Genomic DNA, 23,213 nt, shown 5'->3' on the forward strand with positions numbered 1-23,213 from the left:
ACAGGAAATGTGTTAAAGTATGAATACATCCAGAAAAATACATTAAAATCCATACATGAGGAAAAGCGTGTACCAAGATACATAGTAATGTCAATGGAACTTGGGACAGGATGAGAATGGGATTCTGAGGAATGCAATGAAATTAAACCTGACAAATTTTCACATTCCTAGCTGTTATTACAATGTGAATACAAAACAGGTGGTTATTCCTGTTACACTACTCTTCCCAGAGTAAACCTCTGATCTTGTGTGAACATTTTCCAAATGCTCATGCTGGACGATAAGAATTTTCTGCTACCTCCATTTATCCATCCATATGAGACAGCCAAAAGTAATGATATGTGAGCATCCAGGCATTGTGCTTTATTTAATAAAATAAATGCCTCTTAAATGTTGTCGAGGAGGGACACACAAACCTTGCTTCTCACATCCACAACCTCTCATTGTCAAGAAGGAAAGGCTGTGGTGGAGGAGGCTTCTAGTCACGTTTGTCTGAGCACTGGCAGAAGCCTACAGGCAACTAGGAATTTTCTTTTATCACACAAAGGTTCCCAATCATACAACGGAAAGTACTTGTACTGAAACAAATGGGAATAGAAGCCAGGGCCAGCCCTGCTAGTGGGCAGGCTGAACACTCACTTTCAGCATGAAGCTGAAGGGGTATTGAGCTGAGGTTAGTAGTCACTTCACTACAAATACATACACAAAGTTGGCATTCTCATTAGAAATAGTTTGGATCCACGTCAGAAGCACTGAAGGCGCTAACCTCTCCAAGCCTGGCAGCACAACCTCCCTTAACATTAACATTATTCTTACACATTTAAAAGCGTATCTTGGCTTTTACTACCTCATACCTGTGTTTGATTGAGTTGCCTAGATCCCGTCGGGGAATTTGGGGGGACCAGCGAGGTACTGAGAGTGTATCTGCAAGACAGAAATCAAGAAGGAAAAAAGGGAGATGAGTAAGGGAGGGATTCAATATTTTTCTGACGTGGAATGGTTTAGCTTTTTATGTGTCAATGATGTTGTTTCAGCATATCTCTCTCTCTCTCTCTCTCTCTCTCTATATATATATATATATACACACACACACACACACACACACACAGTGGGGCAAAAAAGTATTTAGTCAGCCACCAATTGTGCAAGTTCTCCCACTTAAAAAGATGAGAGAGGCCTGTAATTGACATCATAGGTAGACCTCAACTGTGAGAGACAAAATGAGAAAACAAATCCAGACAATCACATTGTCTTGATTTGGAAAGAATTTATTTGCAAATTATGGTGGAAAATAAGTATTTGGTCACCAACAAACAAGCAAGATTTCTGGCTCTCACAGACCTGTAACTTCTTCTTTAAGAGGCTCCTCTTTCCTCCACTCATTACCTGTATTAATGGCACCTGTTTGAACCCGTTATCAGTATAAAAGACCCCTGTCCACAACCTCAAACAGTCACACGCCAAACTCTACTATGGTGAAGACCAAAGAGCTGTTGAAGGACACCAGAAACAAAACTGTAGACCTGCACCAGGCTGAGAAGACTGAATCTGCAATAGGTGAGCAGCTTGGTGTGAAGAAATCAACTGTGGGAGCAATAATTAGAAAATGGAAGACATACAAGACCACTGATCAACGCCCTCGATCTGGGACTCCATGCAGGATCTCACCCCATGGGGTCAAAATGATCACAAGAACGGTGAGCAAAAATCCCAGAACCACATGGGGGGACCTAGTGAATGACCTGCGGAGAGCTGGGACCAACGTAACAAAGGCTACCATCAGTAACATGCTACGCCGCCAGGGACTCAGATCCTGCAGTGCCAGACGTGTCTCCTTGCTTAAGCCAATACATGTCCAGGTCCGTCTGAAGTTTGCTAGAGAGCATTTGGATGATCCAGAAGAGGACTGGGAGAATGTCATATGGTCAGATGAAACCAAAGTAGAACTGTTTGGTAGAAACACAACTCATCGTGTTTGGAGGAGAGAGAATGCCGAGTTGCATCCAAATCCGAGTTGCACACCGTACCTACTGTGAAGCATAGGGGTGGCAACACCATGCTTTGGGGCCGTTTCTCTGCAAAGGGATCAGGACAACTGATCCGTGTACAGGAAAGAATGAATGGGGCCATGTATCGTGAGATTTTGAGTGCAAACCTCCTTCCATCAGCAAGGGCATTGAAGATGAAACGTGGCTGGGTCTTTCAGCATGAGGGTCTGGATATGTAAATAGAGCAAACACTGCCTGGGCAAAGAAGGAGTGGCTTTGTAAGATACATTTCAAGGTCCTGGAGTGACCTAGCCAGTGTCCAAATCTCAACCCCATAGAAAACCTTTGGAGGGAGTTGAAAGTCTGTGTTGTCCAGCGACAGCCCCAAAACATCGCTGCTCTAGAGGAGATCTGCCTGGAGTAATGGGCCAACTTACCAGCAACAGTGTGTGCCAACCTTGTGAAGACTTACAGGAAATGTTTGATCTCTGTCATGACCAACAAAGGACATATAACAAAGTATTGAGATGAACTTTTGATATTGACCAAATACTTATTTTCCACTATAATTTGCAAATAAATTCTTTCCAAATCAAGACAATGTGATTGTATGGATTTGTTTTCTCATTTTTTCTCTCATAGTTGAGGTCTACCTATGATGTCAATTACAGGCCTCTCTCATCTTTTTAAGTGGGAAAATTTGCACAATTGGTGGCTGACTAAATACTTTTTTGCCCCACTGTATATAAATTCAAAGGCTGAAATCCAGGTGTTAGTCTCAACTAGAACAGGCCCAGTTCCAAGACTCCTGTTGGCCACTACACCAACGTAAGGATCTACTAGGCTAGCAAAAGCTGCATCCACACTGCAGAAATAATGGTTTGATAATGCTTTAACTGCCATGGCACCATGTTATGGAATCCTGTGATCTGTAGTCTGTTGTAGCACCAGCGCTCTCTGACAGAGAAGGCTAAACTTCTCACAATACTACACATCCCAGAATTCCATAGCATTGTGCCATGGCAGTTAAAGTGACTGGTCACCATTGAAACCTGGGCCTCCAGGTTCAGAGCTGAATCCAGGAGTAATGTGAAATTGCAAGCCTGTGTTTTCACAGGGACATACCTAAATAAACTCTGGTGTAACTCATTGTGTCCAGAAATCGCATATGTATCTGTATGGAATCTATCTGAATGCAATTCCAGTGCCATATGACAGACAGAATACAGCTGTTTTTGGAAGGCCCTAGAATTTGTTGGAGAACGTATCTAAACATGCAGCATCATGAGGATTAAGGAGCTATTAAAATAAGAACAGAGGAAAGCTGTGCAGAGGCTTGTCAGACCACAAAGTATTGAAAAGTCAAAGGGGGTGAATAATTAAGGCACTGTATTTGCAATTTCACACAGACAGGCTCATGTACCTATATTCAGGAACTAGATAACGGGGCTGGTCAAAGACATCTTGCAACCCAAAGCAAAGGACAGTGTGATGCCCTGCTCCATTCCATGTACAAAATCCAATTGGACCTACAGAGGATAATTGTAGGTGGCCTTTGTCATTCCTGGGAGGGCTCAGTGATTGCTTAATATTTCTTAAGTGCTTGATCACGTAATACACTTCTTATTGATAGTTCCTTTGGCTGTTCAACTACATAGGAGAAATCTTGATGGCCCAGTTTTCCCAGATCATTCCAAGGGGGCTTAGCTCTCAGTCCCCCCCCCCCCCTGTTCTGGGGTCTATGCACACCCAGCTGTCCCCAGTATCACCCTTTCTGCAGGGTGACCAGATGTCCTCCTTTTCTGGGACATGTCCTACACTTCAGCCTTCTGTCCAGGAGGAATTCCCTAGTGTCCTCCCTTTTCAGAATGACTAAGATGCATGGCTTTGGTCATGCCCTCCATTTTTCTTGCAAGTTCTACATTTTGCAGCGCTTTGTCCTCCTTTGCAGTTAGGACATCTAGTCCCCCTGCCCTTCTGTGATGGCTGCCTTATTCTGCTGAATGGCAAGATCAGTGTTGCTGAATAATATGCAGGCACCGCAGAATCAAAATAATGCCAGTAAAGGTTGGCTATTCAAAAACAACACAGTGCCTTTTGGAAGCATCCCAAGTTTTACTTCAGCTCTTCCAAGCCCCTCTCATGGGTTTGCTCTAAGTCTGTCCATATTTAGACAGAGATTGGAACACGCAAATGAGAATGGTTAAGCTGGGGAAACAGTGCATCTCCCTTCAAATACACAGAGGTCTTTGGCCTAAAACAGACTCTTCCTGTGCTGTGGCAGAACAACCGCTAGTGTTAGTCTCATGTTTTTATTCCATTGCAACAAAACCTCTAGATGCCCAGATGCTCGACATTTCTTCCTACCCGCTTTGCTTGGGACCAACTGGAATAAAGCCTTCTGTGATGTTCTTTTCTGCATGCAATAATGAACAAAATGTATTACTTGCTCTAGAGACTGCCTACTTATAAAAAGACAACCAGACACAGCAGAGAGAGATTCATAATTATTAATAAGAAATCAGTATGACTTTCCTGGGCCAAAATACCACATAGTAGGGATATAAGCCTGGGCCATTGAAATCTGGCCACCTGTAGCCACCAAGCAGGCTCTACTGATGACCCCAGGGTTTATTAGGTATATCTATCAATCCTTCTGCAAACAGACTCCCGAGTATTTTTTTTATATAGGCTGTGAAAATGCCTCTGTTTGCTTTCATATCCTATTTTAATATTGCCAGTTGAGGTGTTTTTAATTGTGTGCCATTTCGGAAGGTTACATTTGCATGCGCCTTCCTGTGTGGAAACTGGCTCTCCCTTTGCTGCTTAGAAGGAGCAACTCAGAGAACATCTCCCACATGAGCTTGAACAAAAAGAGCTGCTGGCAGAAAGGATTGCCAAAGACCTGCTTAGCTGGTCTCACTTTTTAATAACTAATATGAAGGAGATGACATAAATACAGTTTAGAAAGGGCACACAACACTTTCAGGACACTCTCCCTCCCCATTCTCTCGCTCTCTCATACACACACACAAGTGCACATACACCACATCTTGCAGGCATTCACATGCTTCCCTTTCCTACCCATTGAAATCTAGAAATCATGGGGTGGAAGGAGTGGACATACTCTACTCTTCACTAGTGACACCAAAACAGCAAACCTGATGAAGGCTGTGACAAGGTTTTACCTCCTCTGCTGCCCCATACTAGGGATAATCCTGCTCAAGACTGTGGTCTTGGTGTAGGTAATAGGCAGGACCAGCTCTACCATTAGACCGAGTGAGGCAGCTGCCTCAGGTATTGCAAGCTGAGCCCTTCTACAGGACCTTTCCTTCTGCTGGGCAATACATTAGTGTATGTCACCCAACTCTTCTTGAGGCCTCTAAACTAGCCTGCTGCCTCAGGTGTGGGAGAGAAATCTATCTCATTCGGAGCACTGCCAGAAAGTTCAGCTGCCAGCCCATCCACAGCTCCCAGATGTGGAATGTTGGGGGGGAACGCCATTGTGTCTTTTGCCTCAGACAGCAAAATGTCTTGGGCAAGTCACATGCTTTCAGCCTCCAGGGACAGTAATGGCAAGCCCCTCTGAACAAATCTTGCCAAGAAACCACCAAGATAGGTTCATGGCCTTAAGGTTGCCATAAGTTGAAAAAAACATGAAGGCAACAGTGCTAAAAGTGATGGCCAAGAGGAGGAGGGGGAAGAAAAAAACTATATAAAGTGGTGGGGGGAGAAGAAAGAGAAATAATCAAGCAAAGTCAGTTATATCCACCTCAAAAAAGTGGAGTGGTCTCCTGACCAATGTCAAGCACTGGAAAGAGAGTGTGATGTAGTAGTCTGAGTGCTGGACTGGAACCTAAGAGATCTGGGTCCCCACGGGGCTAGTGAATTTTCAGTCTGACAGAAGAAAATCATATATGCCATCTCAAACCTACTGAAGGAAAGATGGGATATAAATATAACTAATACATAAATAACTAATTCCCCATTTAAGGCCATCTGAACCAGCAGCCATCACCACATCTTTCAGCAGTAACTTCCACAAATTAATTATATATTGTGTGAACATGAAACTCTTGTTTCCCCTGGGAAACTGAAGAGCATTACGTCCATTGGAAAATCAATGCTTCAAAAGCCAGGAGTTGAATAAATGTTATTTGCTGAAAGCTCTGGGAAAAGGACAATTTACACCACTCAGGATCTGGTTTGAACAAGTACAATGGGAACCTTTTATTTTCAGAAATGCCATTTGCTCATCACTAAATCACATTATACAAATGAGACACCCTTTCCCTTTTCTCCCCATCATCCTTTGTGAACCAAACACATGGATAATTACCGTTACTTACCTGAAGTTAAATTAAAACCTCTGCTTTATCATCCACGATTTATTTCCACTAACTTTTGGCTGGCCTCAATTAAATCCTGCTATTTTACAGAGCAGGGAGTATGGCTACGGCATTTAATTACTTTCTATAACATGCTCATTGCCAAAAAATTATTATTAAACTGTATCAGGAATCATAACCTCCGAACAAAGCAGTGAGAGACCCTCCGTGATTTGCAGGTAATTATTTTCATTACAAAGATGATGGATGAAAGATCTCAGATATTAACAATACCCCTACTGTTTGCGGTGCAGTGCCAAGAGAGGGAGGAGAAGGCAAGGCTGGAATGGATGAGCCCCGATGGGTTTCAGAGAGATTTTTCAAGTTAATTTGTGACTCTCCTTTCTAAGCCACAAGGAATGGAGCTATAGCCATTGTAGATTATCACACTACACTTTTAAGGCGTCCATTTTCCTCGTATGAATAAGGAAATCTGTCACAAAGGAAACCAGTCATATCCCAAGAGGTGAACAGAGGGAGGTCTAAATCTATTTGTGATTTACTATAGTTCAAACAGGATTTCCATTTTTAATAACAGCATCAACAAAATGTCTTCACCCCCACTCAGAACTAGATGGTTGAAATGAAGATAGCATGGGAGACTTTTGAGCACTCCATTCAGTTGTTGGACTCAAAACAAATCCCCGTGGTGCAAAATGCCTTGATTCTAAGTGCATGCCTTTTGCATGAAGTTTTCATTGGTGGATCTCAGGGTTCTAAGGGAAAGTATAGTAATTCCAGGGATTCTAGGCTGCTCAGTCCTGAACTTTAATGAACATCTAGCAATGAAGGTACAGTGAAAGCACCAATGGATAATGCCACACTGCCAACATTCAAACCACTATGCCATGATGGCTCTATTCCTGAATTAATGGAAAGGCTTCCCTGAAGCCAGATACCTCCCTGGCATTTTTTGGGAAGGAAGAAACTCAAACTCTGATGCCCTCCAATTTTAGAACTGTAAACCCCATGTTTTGAACAGCAGCAGCAAAAGTATAAGAATCTCAGCAGTGAGGCCAAAGGCTGAGACAGAGTTCCAGGCTCTGCACATTACAGTTTTCTCTTTAGAGTCAAAAAGATTTCCTTGACAGAAGCAGCGGCAGAGAAAATGAGCAGCCTGGCAGAAGGGAGAAGGTGACCAAAGGAGGGTCACGCATTTCCCTCTTCTCCTTTGACAGAAGACACACCAGTAAGCCCTGCAAGCCACGGCTGTCGCCCATTGATAGACAGGTGCAAAAACAAGGCCTGAGACCTGAACGGCACCCATGCTCCTTGAAAGTGAGCAGGGCCAAGTAGGTGACGTGAGCGGCACAAACAAACAGCCGGGGCTGTGACACAGACACCGTACCAGAGAGCCCTCCGTTTCTCCCTGCCATCGTGCTGCAATGAAAGTCTGTCTAGGAAAGCCTCTCACTCTGCAGCCCAACAATCCTCATCCCGTGCAATTACAAAACAGGCTCCAATCCATTCGGCAGGACAGATCAGTCTTGGTTGTGAATTGGGAAAGAGTGGGATGTACTTGGAATGAAGCCACACAGAAAAGTGTTTTCTGTGGCCAGCAATTCAACTACACAATCCCCATGCGAGGTGCAGCTAGAGGCTCCCCAAACGCAAGCCAGACCCCGTTGGATCAGATCAAAGCTCCACCTTGCAGATGAAGACCGTTCCATCTGCAAGCTATATGTGTCCTATAGGGGTTCCCCATTTTCGCTGAAAGTTTCTGCTGTTATCTCCAGTCGGCAGATGTAAGGCTGCATCTGGATTGCAGAAATAATCTGGTTTGACACCAAAAGCTCTGGTGCCAAATCAAACTACCACTTCCAGAATTCTATAGCATTGAGCCATGGCAGTTAAAGTAGGGTCAAACCAGATTATTTCTGCAGTGCAGATGCAGCCTAAGACAAGCAGGTACTGAAAGGCAGTTAAATTTGAAATAGGACTCATCTACACATAAGTGTAATATGAGATTTGGTAATACTGATGCTTAATTGTCTTCACTTTTCTATAAGTGCATCCTTTTATATTTCTGGGCAGGCCAGGGTCAAACACAGACACCAGTTCATAACATTATACAGTTGTCCCTCCATATTTGCTAGGGTTAGGGGAACAAGAGCCCCATGAATATGGAAAAGCCGCAAATAACAAAAACACCGTTTTTACCTGAGAGGACACCTCTCTAGGAATCTCTAGGTCCTCCAGTGCAACTCTGTGGTCAATGTCCAACATACACTGACCATAGAATGGCATTGGAGTAGCTACAAATGGTCTTTCAGTGCAACTTTTAGTTAAAGTTGACCACAGAGTTGCACTGGAGGACCTAGACAGTCCTAGAGAGAACATATTAATGCAATCCGTGAATAATCAAATCCGCAAATATCAAAGCCGCAAATATGGAGGGATGACTGTATGTACCTTATAATGAACCACCCAAGGTGATAGGTTCACTTTAGGGTCACCACAAGTCAGAAATGACTTGAAGGTACACCGCCACAATCTTTGGCAATAAAATTTGTATGCAAGGCATAGTTTCTGATAAAAGGTACACTTCATGATGCAATCAATATTTCATAAGTCAAATTATAACTTGGAGGCATGCAAAAACAACATTGGCTAAATCAATGGTTCCCAAACTCTGCTCCTTCTGATGTTTTTGACTTCAGCTCCCAAAATTCCTGGCTGTTGATCAAGCTAGCTAGGGCTTCTGGAGGTTGAAGTCCAAAAATCTCGAGCATCAAAGTTTGGAAACTACTGAGCTAGAAGGGATGGGCATCTTTATCCAGTGACTCTCTGTTAGCTGGTGTAAGCTGGACTGCCTGCATGTTTTACTGGAAGTTGACTTCCCGAGTTCCAGTAAAGCAGGAAACCACTTAGACAAAAGAATCAAAGGGAAAGCCAACCAAATCCACCAGGGATCTGGGAAAGAGTCAGATAGATCCATGCGGGAGTGTGTTGTCTAGCCATTAAGCAAAGCACCTCACCCTGATGTTTCATACACACCCAGCTCTTAACCTACTGATCTGTTGTTCCAGGCTGCAACAAAACAGTTTATCTCAGACAACTTGGTGTCTCCTTGAAGTTGATGTTCAGAGAAGGGTCAAAGGAGGTGAACACAGCAGCAACAACAACAACATGAAACAAACAAACATACATCGGTGTTATTTCTGAAATCAAGCCCTTAAAAAAACAAATAGATAATTTGATAGGAATGTAATAATTTAGTACAACACGACACAGATCAAAATGGAGTTGGACTATAGAAAAAATCTGCAAATTTTCCAGTCCTTGATGAGAAAGGGTACCTTGACCTGTAGAGACACCACGTGAAAAATTGTAAGATATTTTTGTCCTTGAATGACATGTTTCTCCTTCATTCTTCCATTTTCAGTATTTTTTTAACACTTAAAACATTGGCCAAGGTTGCATAGAGCTTATCCAGACCGGGGGTGGGGGTGGGGTGGGGGGGAGAAGCCCCTGGAAGTACTGAGACTTTCCCATTCTTTCTGCTTTGATTTTATCTGCACATTCATGGTTTTGCATGCAATTTTCTTTCGTGAAACATCCCAGGTTTCCCTCCCTCCATGCCTTGAATTCTCCCTTCTCTCCCTCCCACTGTCACATCTAGACTCCGGCAAGGTTTCAGAAGCTGACTCTCACCAATTTTCACAGAGCCCTTTTTAAGCTCTTCAGGAAAGATAGTCAAAGCACTTTAGCAACATTACACTAGTTAAGCATTGGGATAATGTTCTTTTATTCCTAGCATTCCTCTTTCCTTCATTTGAGCTCTGTTGAATTTGCTGTCCTGTGAACAGTCTCTATGTTTCTTGGTGGCCATCATAGCTAGCTCCAGGATAACATAGCAAACAAGTTAAGGAGAGGGACATTTCATTTCAGGAAATACAGGGTTAACTTCAACTGACTTGAGGAGTGGGAATCAGAAGTCCTTGGCTGCATTCACACTGCAGAAATAATCTGGTTTGACCCCCACTTTAACTGCCATGGCTTAACGCTAGGGAATTCTAGGAATGGTAATTTGTTGTGGCACAAGTACTAAGCTGGATAGGATTTCTGGGACTTGAAGTCCAAAACAGCTGGAGGACCAAAGTTTGGGAACCACATCCTGTATGGAGGGGTTTTGATCTGACGGCTCATAAAAAGACCAATGGGCAAGATAGCTACCCTTTCCTTTATGGGGGAATGGGGATACTCTTTCAGGTGCTTCCAGTAAAGATTCCCACCCCTTTTTTGGCCATGGCTGATCCTTAGGATCAGTTAGTCTAAAACAAATCTGCTAGAAGACTTGAAACTTGGGTCATCGGAACAGGGTTCTTCCTCCATGTCAGATGTCCTGCATAGAGGCTCGAGACTGGTCTTCATTCTCAGTTAGGTCAAACATGACGCCCTGTGTATGTGTCGTACGTTTGATGAACTAATTTATTTTTACAACGCTCGCATCCTGCCAGTGGGTCGGAAAAGATTTACAAGACAGCTTACACCATTTTAAAAAATCATAATTCAAACACAGACAACAATCAAGACCAAGACAGTTTTTTTAAAAAAAGAACAATGGTAATGGGGCAAAGAACAGAACGCAACAGGAAACTGAAAACTAATTAAATTCAGCAGCAGGAAAAAACCAAAGGAGAAGAGCAAAGAAGCATATAGAAAAAGAAAAAAATGCCAAATTTAGACAGTCGCAGAAGTCTGCTGGGGGGGGGGGGGGAAGCACCAGTGTCTTAAGATCAGAGAGAGAAGGGAGTGAAATTCCCTACCCACTAGAAGGGAGTGCTCTAACCTCAGAGCCACTGCCAAAAAGGCCACTTTAATTGTAGCAAAAAAGTCATAACAAAGAAAACCTGGCCTTATGGTCCTCCATTCAAATGTTAAATTCAGTGCCTTGGGCCCAGCCATAAATGGCCATATCATGTGACAGATGGTGAGTGATGGACTACCTAAATCACTCTGCTACCCTTGGGACTGGTGAAAAAGACTTGCCCATCGCTAATGTTGCTGTAAGATTCAGTTACTAGATAGCTAGTTTGTGAAGTGGGCAAGGGCTTCCATGTTGGAGGTTGCACTGAATAGGCACCAGGCTTTCTTCCAGTTTTAAAGGAGCTAGCCAAGATGCTGAACCTATTTTGTGGCTAGGATTTGACATCTTAGACAGTTCTTTTAAAACCTGGAATAAAACCCACTGCAGATTCCATGCACCTTGGGCTTGGAAACCAGTGGTTGCCGCTAGCTAGTCTGGTATGCATCTGAGTTGGAATTGGAGGGAGTCATCTTTTCCTTTCCCTCAGGCAGCAAAATGTCTTAGGCTAGCTGTAGGCACCGCAGGAAAAGGAGCAAGGAAGCTACAATGCAAACAAACTTCTCTCATGCCCACAAATATAGCAACAGCCTCTGGGAGAAGAGGAGGCCAGTGCTGCCTGGCTGCTCGCTTCTGGAGAGATTTCAACAGACAACAACCAAAAGGCCCCCAAGCGTTATGTTTTTAGGACTGCTATTTAGCTGGGGAGTGAAAGCCTGTCCCTGGCACTGAGTTGGAGCTTTGCTTGGCAATTCAGGGCATGCCGTGTCACAAACAACGTCAATGAAAGAGCTGGGAGGAAAACCTTAGTATTGATGGCAGACAGCGACGCTGACGTCCTGACCCCCTTCCATCTGGACATCCACTCCTGTTAGTTGGCATTTGCTGCATGGCTGTTTTTCTCTCCGACAAATTGACAAGGAAAGATACAAGGATGACACATGTATTGCAGAAGCCAGACAACACTGACAGAGGCCACACGTGCAAGTACACATCCCGGCATGCCATATTAATTAATGCCACTACCACTAGGCTTCGTAGCCAGTGGCAAGAGTGCCATATGCAAAGGGAGGGTGGATTGGTCAACATTCTGAAAATGCCCCACTCTGATGGAGGGTGGCATGACGTGTGAGAAAGGAGTCACCATTCAGCCTGTTTCATATTCTTTTCTTCTCCCCTGCCCCCCAAGAACAAATCTGTAGCTTTATAATGGTGTTGCTTTCATTCCACCAAGCGGAATGAAGTGAGCAAGACCTGAAATTGAAGATGCCACAGCTGCTAAACCTCTGCTGCAATCATTCCTCTCCATCTTCATTCCAGAGCTAGGCAAAGTTACCTTTTGGATTAGACCTCCTAGAATTCCTGAGGCAACATAGCCTTGCTAGCTTGCAGATTTGGGGAGTTACAGTACCCCCTCCAAAAGTAATATTTTAAAATTCAGCTTCCTTCCATCCCAGCAAACCCCCCTGGCTTACTTGTTGAGAAGGTGCCATCTGTGTGGACAGGAGGGGTAGAAGGAAGGAAAGGTGGATGTCCAACAAAGAAAGATCGCAGAGACCGTTCTGAAAGGAGAGGAGAGCGCTGGGCAGGAATGTTTTCGCAGCTCCCCACGCTGTTGTGGATCTTGAGGTTCAGAGGCTTGTTTTTTTTCTTCGTTCTGCAAGACAGAGAGAAAAACAGAGTTGTAAGGGACAACAGATACTAGAAGACATGGTCATCTTACCACAAGTGTGCAAGCAAAATCCAATACAAGATATAAGAACAGAAAAGCACCTGTCTTGCACCAGTCCATGAATCCACTTTTATTTTAAAACTTTTTTAAAAATGTCACATCTTACCACAAGTTCACTTTAATGACATGAAACTATGGTACATGCAAATACATTTAGACAGTGTGCATGATATTGTAATTTAATGGTATAATTTCAATTTGGTAGTTGTTTACATCACAGTTATTGCCATTACATTTGATGATGATGATGATGATGATGATGATGATGATGATGATGATATTTGTATCCCGCCCCCCCCCCCAAACTGGAACTCAGAATAGCTTACAATTTAAAAGAACAGTACCATTAAAAACAAACAAAGCGATTTACAGTAATAACAATTTTGAGTAACATTAGCACAAAAAACATTCCTAAGGAATGGTGTAGTATAGGAGGAGGCCAATGGGGGTGTGACACCATGAGTTACTGGACCGCGTGACGCTAACCTTAGTGGTGCCACTGGGTATACTACCAACAATTTCAATTTCAAAAGCAATTTCAAGGAAGGTTGCATCACCAGGCTATTTCTGGAAGCCCGCCAAAGCCCAGTTTTGAACTACAAGCTCATTCTTATAAGATCTGTGTAGTATTCTGAACTGGTCAGTGGCAGACGGTAGCTTCCATGTCAGCAGGGTGGTAAATTCACTCTGGGGTTTTGTGCAGATTTCAATGAGCCATCCAAGGTGCCAATCCTATTTTGGGGATAGGCTTCAGAGCCTTTGATAGCACTTTTAAAATTCATACTAAAGTCATGAGTGGGTGTACTGTCCCATTGACACAGACAGTCAGTACCAGTTTCTTGTTTTCCTTTCCAAACAGTGCCTGTTTCTTCTTTCTCCTTTCCAATGAGAGGTAGTGTACAATTGACAAAAAATGACTATGCCACTCTTATCTCCTTCCAAATCACATTCCTTTTATAGGTTCTTGAAAACACCACAAGTAGTCTTTAGGGAACATGTCCTTTCAAACTGTCTAGATAAGTACAAAGCATGCATGCTCCATACCCACAGAAAATGTATGTGTCCCTGGGCCTTCAAGTCACCTGTCGACTTACAGCAACCCCATGGATTTCATAGAGTTTTCTTAGGCAAGAATTATTGAGAAATGGTTTTGCCAAACCCTTCCTTTGAAATAGAGCCTACAGCACCTGGGATTTGTTGGTGGATTTCCTTTCAAGTAGTAACCAGGACTATACCTGCTTATCTTTCAAGATCAAAGGGGACCTCGTACCTTTAGGGTATTTAGGCCTTGTTGTGGTCTGCCTCCAAGTCATTTTTGACTTATGGTGACCTTAAGGTGAATCTATTATAGGGTTTTCCTGGCAAGTTTCTTCAGAGGGGGTTTGCCATTGCCATCCACTAAGGCTGAAAGAGTGTGACTTGCCCGTTGGAGCTTTTTTTAAAATGCTCCAGTGGGGAATCTAGCCCTGATCTGCAGGGTTGTAGTCCAACGTTCAAACCATTATGCCATGCTGGGCCTACAAAGTGGAAAACCAGGAAGAGTGAAGGAACAGAGGATGGAATGGGGTATGACATGGTTGAAGGAATGCAGTCCTGGAAGAAGGACTCCACACTGGTATGTTTAATTGCAGGTCTCACTTGTTCTGTAAAATGCTCACCAAAGTTGACAACAGTGGAAAGGAGAATTTCTGGGAGCAATGGTGGCGTTGTTTCAGCGAAACCTTGGCCTATGCTCCTTTCACCAGAACGAAGGGACCATCATTCACCCGTGGAGAGCCTAATGGTCTCTCTTTTACATGCAGTGCATTCTGCCCTCGTGTGGCGGAAAGGAAACATGGAGACACCTCGATCCCCATGGTAGGCAGAAACTGGCCATCTCTCCCTGGCTACTTCTCCATTAACTCTTCCCAATTTATCTTGCCTAGGCAGCAATTCCTGATTTATGTCAAGCCTGGAACAATACATCTTCAGGCCTTCCCTTGCCCGATACCCAAGTGACACGTGTTTTAGGAACTACTGCCCAATCCATCTCTGTCTCCCACACAATTCCTTTCCTTTCTTGCAAAGAGCTCCCTGCCTTCCTTCCACGGTGCAGTTCAGCCAAGCAGCAACACTGAACTTTGAGCAAAAACCTTGTTAGCTTTCTTGATTGAGGGAGCATGTTGCTGAAAGCAAAATGTGATGGAACACACTATTAAATGCTTCACTGAAATAGGATCTCTTGAAGCGAAGGCTGGTTAAGAGATGGACTCCCTACCCCCAAATGGGTTATTTCCTCTGGTGTGGAAGAGCCTGCAAGAGGCCCTTGTTGTGATATAGTGGAGCCAAGGCTCAAAGGGCCACAGCCCCCGGATTCTTTGGCTTAACAGTACCTTGTAGCATATTTTACTTCATGATTTATAACCAAGGAGACTCATTTGGTAGCACTCTTATTTTTGACAAGTTCTGGAAAACTACAAGCATGGGAAAAGTTGATAAAAGAACTTTCCTCCAATGTACTACAAAGGCGGGGAGGGATTAGACTTACCCTCTAGAAATAAACACAAACAAACATGGCAACCCATTGGAAAAGGAGACTTATCCTTAAGCTTAGGCAATTTGGAAGAGTGCAGAGGTGGAAGACTGCGTTATAGACCAGGCTAACAAATAAAAGCATTAGGAACTGTGCAGAATGCTCAAACTTTAAGTAGATATCATGCAATCTGCCTCAACTAACTGGAAGATTTAGATTGCAGTCCCTCGCACAGTTAACTGAGAATGAATCTGGCTCAGCTCATTTCGGAGTGAATCCATGAAAACGTTTGCTGCAAAATACTAACATGGCTTTGTTGTTACTGTATTTGTCATCAAGTTGACTTGGAGATTTGGAAGCCTTATGAGTGAGAAACCTCCAAGAGCCCCAGCCATCAACTGCCCTACTCAAATCTTCCCTGACTGAACCAATCCACTTGGGCACAGTCTTCCTCTTTTCCTATGGTTGATTGCACCATTTGAGCCATTTTTGATGCTGTTTGTGTGTATGCATGTGAAAAACAGGACAAAACATGTGACATTCTGTGGTGACCCCTTGGTATGTAGTACCAATGTGTCTCTTTTCTCCACTTCCTTTGTAAAGCTTTGAAAAGTTACATTTTGCACTAGAACGTCCATGTACCCACAACCAACATGGCTTCTGTCCATGCTTGGCTGGCAGATTCTGGAAACTGTCATCCCAAAAGGTAACCTTCTCCATCTCACCACTGTTTGTTACTCCTAATTTTCTCATCTAGATTTAGAATGCAAACACGTTTCTTTTATAAGCACTGAGGAGAAAGAGTGTCCCCCGCTCAGGAGGTCACGCAAGGGGAAGATAACAGTGCCAGGGACAGGCATTTGGCTCTCCTGACCAACAACAGACATCCTTCCTGCACGCCTGTTTGAAGCACATGCCCTTCAGCACTGTGGGCATCTGGAGAAAGCCCTGGATAGGAAATGACTGCATTGCAGCACCTCCAGTGCCTGCCAGGCCTTACAAAACAATGCAGCTTGCAAAGGTGGGGGGGGGGGGAAGAAAGAGGAAAAACAATTAAGCAACCTCTTTTTAATGTGCTAATTGTTTCCTAGCACAGGAAAAAGTGGCATTCATTTCTTCATCTTGCGCAGGACAGGGAACGTACAGGAGCTGATTGCTTTTTTTTAACAGAAAGGGCAATTGAATCAAAGCAGGGTTGCATGATCTCAGGACTCTATGGCTAGTGCCCCCCCACCCCTCCATGACCCTCTGCTGGCTGGCATATGGCCATTCATGTGGTCATACAAGAACCACACTACAGCCAAGTAACAATCTCTCCTCTGACCTTGTCTTGGCATCACACCTCCAGGAAGTAAGTCCTGCTGCCATTGACTCCCTTCCCTATAAAGGAAGACCAGAGAACTACTAAGCAGCTGGGAGGCAGAGGAGACACTTTCCTTGCTGAAGGACCCAGGTTCCAGTGTCATGTTCCAGGCAAGGCTAAGGCTGGATGAGCCCTAGAAGTAGGTTCAACATCAAGACAGTCTGAGTGTCTACACTGGCAGAGTTGGAAGAAGAGTGAGGAATCCAGCTGAGAGCAAAGTGGCAAGGTTCATCCCTCTTGCCATACAAGAGCTTTTAGAACCACCACGGTCATATTTCTCATTCTCCCCTCTTCCATCATCCATCACAGGGACTAGAGGTCATACAGTGGGCCCATGATATCTGCTGGGGGTTGGTTCTAGGACACCCCCCCCCCCGCCATGGATACCGAAATCCATGGGTGTGCAAGCCAAATACAGTGGGTAGTAAAATGGTGTCTCTTATATAAAATGGCAAAATCAAAGTTTGCTTTTGGGAATTTAGACATTTCAAAACATATTTTCAAGCTGTAGATGTTTGAATCCATGGTTAAAGCATATGTGGAAATGGAGGGCCAACTGTACACTCTCGTTTGTCTTCCAATGAGGATTCCTCTATTCAGTTAAAGGAGGAACAAGCATGAGGATTCGGAGAAGACTCTTGCAAGAGAATGCAAGAGTCCCTTCCAACTCCATAGGTCTATGAGTCAATGAAACCTATTAGGAAAATGCAGGTTTTGCCATAGCTGTAGTGTGATTCCAGAGGTATTTCAGGTGAGGAAAAGAGTGACCACAATCTGACAGGCACTGAGACTTTCCCTTATTCCGCCAGCACCAGAGGCAACACCAAAGCTACATTTTTCCCAGGCAAAGTTGTTGTTATTGTTCTTAAGAGGAAACTGGAATCCATTTTGGCCCCCTCTTCCCAAATAATTAAAATTTCTTCCTGGACCCATTATCTGTGAATGGGTTTGCAAATTTCAAGGGCCATTTCATATCAGCTCTACTTTACTGTTAGCCATGGAGAGAACATTTTCAAAAATGGGGTATAATTATATAATAGCATCAGAGGAGGAGCTGTGATGGCCACCTAGTATTTGTGGGCCTTGACCCACCCACCCCTTTTCATTTCCTACCATTGGTCTGAATAAGCCCTTCACTTTCATCCTGCACAATTCCTGTTTCAGTCTGACGCTTTTATGCAGCACTCATTCTACAAGCAAGAGTCTGCAGAAACCTTTCCTTTACATATCACCATCTATCATTCAGTTTGGGATCATTAGCACCAACAATTCCAACATTCGCACAAACATGCCATAAAAAATGAACAACAACAAAAAGCAAGTGCCATACTTTCAGCAAATCTAGCATTTCAACAACTCCTTATCAGCTTTTCACTGGCTTAGCCTTACAAGTCAGAGTCAGTTCCTCATCCATGCCTAACTGTCCTCTGGCCTTCCAACTCCTATGGCACTGGGCCCTAGAGGGCTACCTTGGCAGCGATAAGATACAATACCAATATTATCAAGCAAAGAAGCATGGCATCCCTGTTTTAATTTTTCACAATGCTTCCAACATTATGATCTCCCACGGCATTGTGGGAAGTTTAAATAATGTTTTAACAATGGCATGGGGGCAAGACAATTGTCAGTACATCAGTGACTTGACTCGGATACTGGGCTCCCTGGCAGGTGCTTGATAACACCATCTTCTGGTGCTGACGTCTGTCCTGGCCGTTGCTGACTGTGGAATTCTGGGAGTTGTAGTCCAAAAAAGTACTTTCTCCAGGCTCAAAGGATGACTTTCTAAGCTCTGCCATTAGGCAATGGATTTTGGTTTCCCACCCCACACCTATAAATCAGCCACAGATGAAACATTTACTGAGAAAATCATTTCCTAGTGAGCAGCACTGATGACAGCTCTCATTATTAGAAAGGATGAGTGATTCTCAACAGAGATTTCCCCCAGAACCCCCTCCCTCACCTTTCTCTGGAAAATAAATTTATAGGAGGAAAGAACAAAAAAGATGAATGATGTTCAGTATATGACATCATTCATCTCCCTCTAATGCCTAAATAAGTAAATAAATAAAAAGCTGGCCAAAAGCCTGGGGAAAGAACAGAGTAGGTGAAGGGAAGGTCTAGTTACTTGTGAACTGACCCTCTCAGACTCCTATCCAAATATGAAGCTGTGAATTCAGACATCCTGATTACTATGAACGTATCTGTTGCCGTTGTAATTTTTGGAGGGAAGATAAAGAAGAGGACAGCTGGGAAATCTCACCTTCCAGCCCTTGGAATGTAATACCTGTCAGAGGTAGAGGTAAGGAAGGATGAAGAATTTGATATTTGCCATTTCTGATACAGGTGGACCATTTCTTGCCACTGTCTTGATAAAAATCCTCCTTCCCTTTGCTCTACTGCTGCTGTTGGTTAGTACTGGAGAACCTCCCTATTCCTAAAGAGGTGTTCTCTCAGTTAAAAGAATAGTGTTTTTTTATCTGCGGTTTTTCCACGTTCATGGGGGTCCTTCACCCCTAACCACAGTGAATGTGGAGGGACCACTGTACAATGCAGGAGTGAAAGGTCAATTCTCTCTGTACATGTCTCCATCCTGATGGGGCCTTCCCTGTTACGTACTCACCCTGCGTGCTTTCACTGAAATCTGTCTGCACTATTTCAACAGGTATCTGCAGAGGTATGGCCCAAACCACGACCCCTGGATGGTGTCCTAAATATGCATGTCCCACCTCTTTGATGCCTGTCTTTGATGCTGGAGCTCATCAAGGCTTATTAATGCCTCCAATTATAGGCTTGAAGGACTTAGCGCTTATCTCCTACTGAGTGGCCAAATGGAATGCACACTTTTGAACTTTTAACTTGCTCCGTGTTAAATCGAGTTATTTAATCTTTTCCACATTTCCCTTTACACACAAAACCCCAATCAATTAAGCAGACTGGTGCCTCTGTGCCAAGGCTAAGCCCCTTTGTGTCTTGATGCTTGGGAAGAGGATGAAACTAGCTAGCAACTAACTAGTAAGACCAATAAAATTAGCTTACACATTGTAAACTGCTTAGGGAGTGCTTAGGTGCACTGATAAGTGGTATAGAAATGTACTTGCTATTGCCACTTGCTATTGCTGGCTGTACCACAAGCCCAGAGAAAGACATGTGCCACTTCCTGGGTGCAATCTAACATTGTTCTATCATTGACATTTGTTGCAACAACAAACTCCAGTGCAAGATGAGCCATGCCTCAAAATTCTCTATTTTCCCAACTGGTCCTCTCCAGCTGTATTGGACTACAACTGTTACCACCTGCAGTTATTACGACCATGTTGGCTGAGGAGAATGGGAGATGTAGTCCAGAGCAACAGGTTGGGGCAGGCTACTGTTTGAGTGTGGGCACCAAGTGTGGAACCTCTGGAGGACAGGATATGGCTCCAGTGCTTGGGGTTTCTCACCCCAAGGGATCATAGCTAGGAATAACCTCTAGTGCAATGATGGTAAACCTTTTAGAGGCTGAGTGCCCAAATTGCAACCCAAAACCCACTTATTTATTGCAAAGTGCCATGTCCCTCTGGCTTTCCAGTAACAAACTCTGGCAAACTCTGTGCTTGGGCGACGGCACATGTGCCCACAGAGAGGGCTCTGAGTGCCACCTCTGGCACGTGTGCCAGAGGTTCGCCATCACTGCTCTAGTGAGATCTTCTGAAGCTGGTGTCTAGACTAGCCCTTGCTCAACCTGGTGCCCCTTAAATGTTATGGATTTCAGTCAGGATGACCAATGGTTGGATTTGATGGGAGGTGTGTCACAAAACATCTGAAGGGTGTTGGGGAATAGTGGCCTTGACAACACTGAGCACAGACACACATCAGACTGATTCTGGGAGTTGCAGTCCAAAAAGCAACTTTACCAAGGTCTCCCTCACACCTGTGATCTCACTTTGGTAGGTGGCAGATTTATATGCTGGATGGAGAGCTGTTGCTCACTGACAGACAGAACTATCTTTGAATGCAGAACATTACAGGTTTAGGTCTATACATCTCCAGATAAACAGATCACAAGCAGCTGTCCTTACAAGTCCTGCCTGAGCCTTTAGTGAAATGCTGCTATTCCTGCTAATTCTTAAGCTACATCAGATTTCCTCCAATGCCAGCCAGGTGCAAGGATTTATTTGAATGCTATGACAAACATCTTAATAGGAAGAACAGTTTGGCAATTGGATCAGTTATCTAAAGCATCAAAATTGTACTTCTTCTAAGGTGTAACATTGCCTTCATTAATTCTCACCTTGAATGTTCTGTAATGAAGGCATTGCCGTGTTACTCTGTTTCAGCATAAAGAGCAATAAAGAAACCTGGTTGCACCTTTGAGATAGAGAAAAATAATTTTCTAGCACAAACCTTTGTGTTGTGATGAAGCGAATTGGATTCCACAAAAGCTTATGCTACAAAATAGCTTTTCTCAGTTTCAGAGATGTGCCAGGATGCCTTCATCCCTCTTCATTCTAAAATGAACTTCATGTTCCTTTTCATATTTCTCTTTTGGGATGGACTACGGGTCCTTCCATTTTTACTGTTCTGTTTCTACATATCCTATTTCAATGTTATGGGGCAGGGAATGTGTAGCCTTGCAGAAGCTGTTGGACTGCAACTCCTATCCTTCCTGGGCTGCATACACACTGGAGCAATAACCCAATTTGGCACTGCTTTAACCGCCCTGGCTCAAGGCTATGGAATTCTGGGAGTTGGAGTTTGTTGTGGGCCCAGAGCAGAGCTCTGCTTTGGGCCCACAAAAAACTCCAACTCCCAGAATTCCATAGCCTTGAGCCAGGGCGGTTAAAGCAGTGCCAAACTGTGTTATTGCTCCAGTGTGGCTGGAGCCCTGGCTGTGCTGGATAGGGCTGATGACAGTTGCAATCCAGTTTCTGAAGATACAGGATTGCACTAAGAGCTCCAATTCTTTTTGACCCATTTCCGAAGACATTCACAAAGGCGGGTAAATTTCTGTGAAAAACACAAAGGCAAGTCCTTGGCCTACTCCAAGAAATCGGAACAGTGCAGAGTAAACTGCAACTATTACGACTGTGGCATGTCTTACCCGTTAATATTCTGCAAGCCAGGAGGAAGTACTCTGGCCTATGCCCTTCAAAGATATCTGTCGCCCATCAATCAGCCCCATCATAATTTCTCAAAGAGAGCCTTCCAGAACCTGATCTGACATTCACTCATCATTTGAGACAAGAGATGCCATTGATCTGTGGCATTTCACAGCTTCCCTGCCTTGGCCTCCGATTCTGCATGAGCAATCATTTAGCACTTGCTGTCAGGGACAAAACATCTATAGACAACCAGGTTGCCTATAGTTGATTCTGTCCAACTTCCTGCTCAACGCTGGATCCACAGTGAAAGACACAGCTGCGAAAACCTTGCCAAATAGCTATCTAGCCTCTGTTTAAAACACTTCCAGCAAAGAAAGGGCCACTGTCTTCCTTGGTTGTCTGTTCCACCATTTAGTTAGGATGTTTCTCCTGGTGTTCAGCTAATGTTCCTTTTGTCCCTCCTGAATCTCTCATCTCTTCTGAACTCGCTCCAACTTCACGGGAACTTTGGGAAAATATTGCACCCAGGTGTGCGATTTTGTAGGTGAAAAAAGAAATTTAATAGGAGTTTTCCACATCAGTACATCCAAGTCACCAAACCCAATGATCTCAAAAGTCTCCTCCAGGCAACAGCCTGTTTGTTTTTCAATCTATTATTAACAAGTCCCACTTTGCTCCAGAGCCAGCTGCTATACAAGGCAAGTAGGTATGCGCAAGGATTCTGCTTTACTGCGCACACACCTGCACTAAACAGCATTTTTGGTCAATTTTGAAGAATGGCAACTATCCAAGTTTCTGAGTTAAGAAAAAAACACCCTCCCTAGTTTGATAAAACCCAAGAAGTTATGAAAGATGGCTATAGAGCAGGGATGGGTAACTTGTGGTTCTCCTGATGTTGTTGGACTGCAGTTCCCATCATCCTTCACCACTGTCCTAAGCAGTCCTATGCTGGCTATTACAAAAGGGAATTCCAGCAATCTATGAAGATCCACAGAGTGCTCAGTCTCTCAGCCTCAGAGGACAGCAATGGCAAACCGCTTCTGAAGAAACTGGCCTCAAAGACCATGGGATTGGCTCGCCTTAGGGTCGCCATAAGTTGGCAACGACTTGAGGGCACTTAACAACAAAATAGAAATGTAAGAGAAACTACAGAAAGGGAATCAGTCTGCAAAGGAATCTTGTAGCACCTTTGAGACTAAAAAGGAGTTGGTAGCCTGAACTTTTGTAGACCTGCGCCTACTTCCTCAGAAATCCTGTGAATGATTTGTTGCTGTTTATTGCTTGTTTATTCCCGGGGATAATGGCACTTTAATCGCGATGTCGCGTGAAAATGTTAATCGCG

The 23,213-nt window shown here is 43.9% G+C and overlaps 1 protein-coding gene across 1 annotated transcript in view; it reads right to left on the reverse strand.

Annotated features, from left to right (window-relative positions):
* Positions 1 to 23,213, reverse strand: part of LOC149281166 (kinase suppressor of Ras 2-like) — a 168,605-nt gene that overhangs the window by 66,571 nt on the left and 78,821 nt on the right. The window contains exons 6-7 of the mRNA XM_089499589.1: positions 12,659 to 12,840; positions 855 to 924 (exon numbers count right to left, since the gene is read on the reverse strand). Coding sequence (XP_089355715.1) covers positions 855 to 924; positions 12,659 to 12,840 — 252 coding nt within the window. The remainder of the gene's footprint in view (positions 1 to 854; positions 925 to 12,658; positions 12,841 to 23,213) is intronic.

This window comes from Sceloporus occidentalis, unplaced genomic scaffold (assembly GCF_023333645.1).
Source record: "Sceloporus occidentalis isolate IW3139 unplaced genomic scaffold, rSceOcc1.0.p SCAF_138, whole genome shotgun sequence".
Classification (NCBI taxonomy): Eukaryota; Metazoa; Chordata; class Lepidosauria; order Squamata; family Phrynosomatidae; genus Sceloporus; species Sceloporus occidentalis.